A 4,555-nucleotide genomic window follows, 5' to 3' on the forward strand; every position below is an offset into this window, starting at 1 on the left:
AATGAACCATAACACACCTCCAGGCTGAGTAAGGGCTATTTGACCAAGAAGAGTGCTGTATCAGATAATCTGGACTCCACAATCACCCGACCTCAATCCAGTTGAGATGGTTTGGGATGAGTTGGACCACAGAGTGAAGAAAAAGCAGCCAGCAAGTGCTCAGCATATGTGGGAACTCCTTCAAGACTATTGGAAAAGCATTCCAGGTGAAGCTGGTTGAGAGAATGCCAAGAGTGTGCAAAGCTGTCATCAAGGCAAAGGCTGGCTACTTTGAAGAAGCAAAAATATATTTTGATTTGTTTAGCACTTTTTTGGTTACTACATGATTCCATGTGTTATTTCAATGTTGATGTCTTCACTATATTCTACAATGTAGAAAATAAAAAAAATAAGAAAAACCCTTGAATGAGTAGGTGTGTCCAAACTTGACTGATATTTATACATACGCACTGCAAGCAAAAAAATGAAATGAGCGCAACATGAACATTGTAGCAGCTTCTCTTTCAGGGTGCAACCTCACACAGACGCACTCAATGCTCATTACAGCCAGCACCAATTGAATGACTTTGCACTCCCTGTGTGTGCAGGTTAACCTAAAATGATCACAAAATGATAGGGGACTGGTGACATAGAAACCTGTTTATGACTTGTGTGCACTCTCACACAACATCCTTCACCTATTCAACTTTTACTTATGGTTCATCTTTCACAGCTTATCAACAAGTCTCTCAAATATGGAAAGCAGTTTCTCTCTTTTTTCTACAGTGGATGAGTCCAGTTCCACATCAGTGGAGCCGTTGTTCCTGGAAATCTTGCTTTTCATTAGGGCTTCCTTTTCTTTCTGCAGCTCTGCCCTCTCTCTCTCGATTGACGCCCTATCCCTGTCCAGTATGGCTCGCTCCCGTTCCATTGCTGCTCGCTCCCTGTCCATCGCTGCTCTGTCCTTGTCTAGTGAAGCTCTGCCTCGTTCAACAGCCACCCTCTCTCTGTTCACCACATCCCTCTCTCTGTCCAGTATCAACCTCTCCCTGTCAAAGTCTGCCTGCTCCCTCTCTAACACTTCTCGCTCCTTCTCCAAATCTGCTATCTGCCTCTCTAGTTCAGCAGTCTCCCTCTCAATGTTCCTGCCAGGGTTTCTCACCAACATGGCTCTTCCGTCTTCAGCTATGGTCTCTACATCCTCAGCCATGGTCCTCCCGTACACACCCACTGGCATCTTGTCAGGCGCGGCCCTCTCATTCTGAGCTGCACCCCTGCCCTCCTCTCGCAGGGCCCTCTCGCACTCCACCGCTGCCCTCCGGATCTCCTCTGTAGCTGCATCTGTGTATGCCACCTGTCCATCTGCTACCGTGCTCGCAGCACCAACACTCTCCCCCAGCTGTGCCTTGGCCCAGAACTCAAAAATGTTTGTTCCCTCACCTCCCTCCGGCCTCATACATAGTCTCTTGTTGGCTATGGGAGAGGTAGTGGGAGAGGACGCAAATGAAACGTCCCCAACTTCCCCAAAATCAAACAGTGAAGGGTTTAGGATACGGGCAGACCCAGCTAGGCGGCCCTCGATGGCATCGTCCATGAGGTGAAACCAACGCCAGGACATTGGATTGACTTTCTCCATGCCAAGAGGAGGGTACTTAAAATCCTACACAGAAAAAGGGACAAGGGGTACAATCAGATTAATGCTTTATATTGGTATTGGGTTTGCTGGAGTTTGTTCCAGGCAGGCCTTATGACACACTTGATTCAACACATCATTGAGCACTTGATTAGTTGAACCGGGTTAGTACTTAACTGGAACAAAAGCCTGGAATCTGTTTTTAAGAGACTGAATTCAAACAAAAGAGAATACATGTTGCACTAGGACCAAGGATTGGATTCATAATCATTACCTTATATTTCTTTTTAAGGTTTTCCCACTTCTTTTTCAATTGCCCGGTTGTAAGCTTTCCTTCGAGACCCAACTCTACTAACATTGCTCTGCGGAATCAAAGTGATACAAGTCAGATACTACAGATAGGGTTTCATCTTCATAACCAGCTCTTAATACAATGACCTTCGCGTAGGGCTTTTTCAAATAACATTGTTAGTAAAAGCACATCAGTGAGTCAGTGAATCAACATTGATGAATCAATTAAATGAATCAAATGTTTCCCATAGACATCAATTACAGTCAACAAATGGCATGTGACGGTTCATTTTGAGGTACAGATAAAAGTCAAAACAAATTGTGCTGGATTATCAAACCAACAAACAGAACATTCACTAGTAGTGCATCATTGTATCACTCTCACTCACCTCCAGGCAGGCATGGCAGAGTTTCTCTTCCCAGTGAAGATGGCGTCATTCGTTGCACGCAATTTTATCAATCTGGATATGTCATTTTCCGACACTTATTGGGGGAAAACACAACAATGTTAATCCATCAGCACACGCATAACTTTGACAGACCCCAACTCAGCGACGTCGCAAAATAATATGGTTAACATTATGGCATTAACAATATTAACATTATATTTGAAAACGACATTCAATTTTAACAATACCAAACACTTACTTTTATAGTTATATTCTGCACCAAAAGGTCTTTTATCCATCGCATCCATCATTAACAAATACAAGGGTACTAAATTGAAGGGTACTCGAAACAAAGCCCGTATCTTGTAGTGCACTAGCTAGCAAGAGCAAATATGGCGGCGTCCCTCGATCCCTCGTCCTCCTTCGTGAAGAGCTCTATTTATATAATCCACATTTAAATGAAACAATATACGGCGTTTCTTACTATGAATGATTTACTGGTTTGTGATTACAGACCGATGTGTAATCAAATAAAAAGTCTGGATAAATTCGACTCAGAAACTAGCCTATTTGATAAGTGTGGAGGAGGGTTTTTCACAACGTTAGTAGAGAAGAAGGCTGCGCCGAGAAATAGACAAATTCAATTGGTTGTGCGCGATACTTCCTTTTAGAATGCTCAGTAGTGTACGTCCCAAAGGGTAGGCCACTAAAAACAATAAGGCCACAAACAATTACTAAACCTACAGTACCACACAATCTTTGGTTATGCCATTCAACATATTCTATTGCCAACTACCCTGAACTGTCATTTTACGATTAAAGTGTGAAACCCACAGAAAAAAGTTAAATCAATTGTGGCCTATGAACAACCCAATAATACAATTTTTGTATTTTACATTATATAATGCACACTGTAAAGTAAGCAATGTGCAATACAATTACAAAATTCAGTGTTAGATGTATACTATATCAAACATTCCAGTGTCTGATTGAGGATACACTGGCTGAACGCTTTGGAGATAAATGTGTGAATTTATTAAGTCAGTAAACTGTTTGCTTACTGCATTAGATCCCAAGTGTCATCTCTCATTCTCACCTATAAGAGAAGTCGACTTATGGTCTTCACCAAAGACAGTAAAACTGTAAGTGGCCTGGCTCACAGGACTGGAGCAATCTCCTGTTTCTGAAGCATGTGGCAGAAACAGGACATTTTGTAATGTTATGTATATTATATTATATGTATTATGTATTTTATTTGTTGTTTTGTTTCCTGTTTGGACCCCAGGAAGAGTAGCCGCTGCCAGGAGATCCGAATAAAAAAATGAGCCTCATGATAAGCCTCAGGATCTTGTCATAGTTTTTTTGTGCATTCAAATTGCCATCGATAAAATGTAATTGTGTTCTTTGTCCGTAGCTTATGCCTGCCCATACCATAACCCCACCGCCACCATGGGGCACTCTGTTCACAACATTGACATCAGCAAACCGCTCGCCGACACAACGCCATACATGTGGTCTGCGGTTGTGAGGCCGGTTGGACGTACTACCAAATGCTCTAAAACGACGTTGGAGGCTGATTATGGTAGAGAAATTAACATTACATTTTCTGGCAACAGCTCTGGTGGACATTAATGCAGTCAGCATGCCAATTGCATGCTCCCTCAAAACTTGAGACATCTGTGGCATTGTGTTGTGTGACAAAACTGCACGTATTAGGGTGGCCTTTTACTGTCCCCAGCACAATGTGCGCCTGTGTAATGATCATGCTGTTTAATCAGATTCTTGATACACCTGTCAGGTGGATGGATTATTTTGGCAAAGGAGAAATGCTCACTAACATGGATGTAAACAAATTTGTGCACAAAATAAGCTTTTTGTGCATATGTAACATTTCTGGGATCTTTTATTTCAGCTCATGAAACATGGGACTAACACTTTACATGTTGTGTTTATATTTTTGTTCAGTGTATAATAAAAACTACTGTTATCCACAAAAAAACACTAGTAAATACTACAGTAATGTCTGCAAAAACACACTTTTTTAACTATAGTAAATGGACCCCTATTGTTCTCAGGCCACCTCTGCAAGTTATCACACTAAGTTATCACCCTGTTCCCGGAGTGCCACATGTACTGAAGGATTTTTGTTCCAACTAGGTATCACACGCGACCAACTGAGCAAATTGATCAGTTCAGTGATTTCCGAAATTCCAACACCTGGTCTTCCAATCAGAAACATGAAGTGCCTGCGGCACTCCAAGAC

The 4,555-nt window shown here is 42.0% G+C and overlaps 1 protein-coding gene across 1 annotated transcript; it reads right to left on the bottom strand.

Moving 5' to 3' along the window:
- Window positions 1–359: 359 nt before the first annotated feature.
- LOC120053496 lies at window positions 360–2,884 on the bottom strand. Its single transcript, XM_039000624.1, has 4 exons — window positions 2,552–2,884; window positions 2,293–2,386; window positions 1,887–1,974; window positions 360–1,639 (listed from the first exon to the last, which is right to left on the bottom strand). The coding sequence occupies exons 1-4, from the start codon at window positions 2,601–2,603 to the stop codon at window positions 707–709; spliced, it is 1,167 nt and encodes a 388-aa protein (XP_038856552.1). The 5' UTR covers window positions 2,604–2,884; the 3' UTR covers window positions 360–706.
- Between the last annotated feature and the right edge of the window lie 1,671 nt (window positions 2,885–4,555).

Source organism: Salvelinus namaycush, chromosome 9 (assembly GCF_016432855.1).
Source record: "Salvelinus namaycush isolate Seneca chromosome 9, SaNama_1.0, whole genome shotgun sequence".
In the NCBI taxonomy this organism is placed as follows: domain Eukaryota; kingdom Metazoa; phylum Chordata; class Actinopteri; order Salmoniformes; family Salmonidae; genus Salvelinus; species Salvelinus namaycush.

Coding starts and splice junctions, on each gene's coding strand:
- LOC120053496 (XM_039000624.1), bottom strand. CDS start 2,603: ATGATGGATGCGATGGATAAAAGACCTTTTGGTGCAGAATATAACTAT. Junction 2,387..2,551: donor TGCAGAATATAACTATAAAA/GTAAGTGTTTGG, acceptor TCCCCCAATAAG/TGTCGGAAAATGACATATCC. Junction 1,640..1,886: donor ACCTTAAAAAGAAATATAAG/GTAATGATTATG, acceptor TTTTCTGTGTAG/GATTTTAAGTACCCTCCTCT.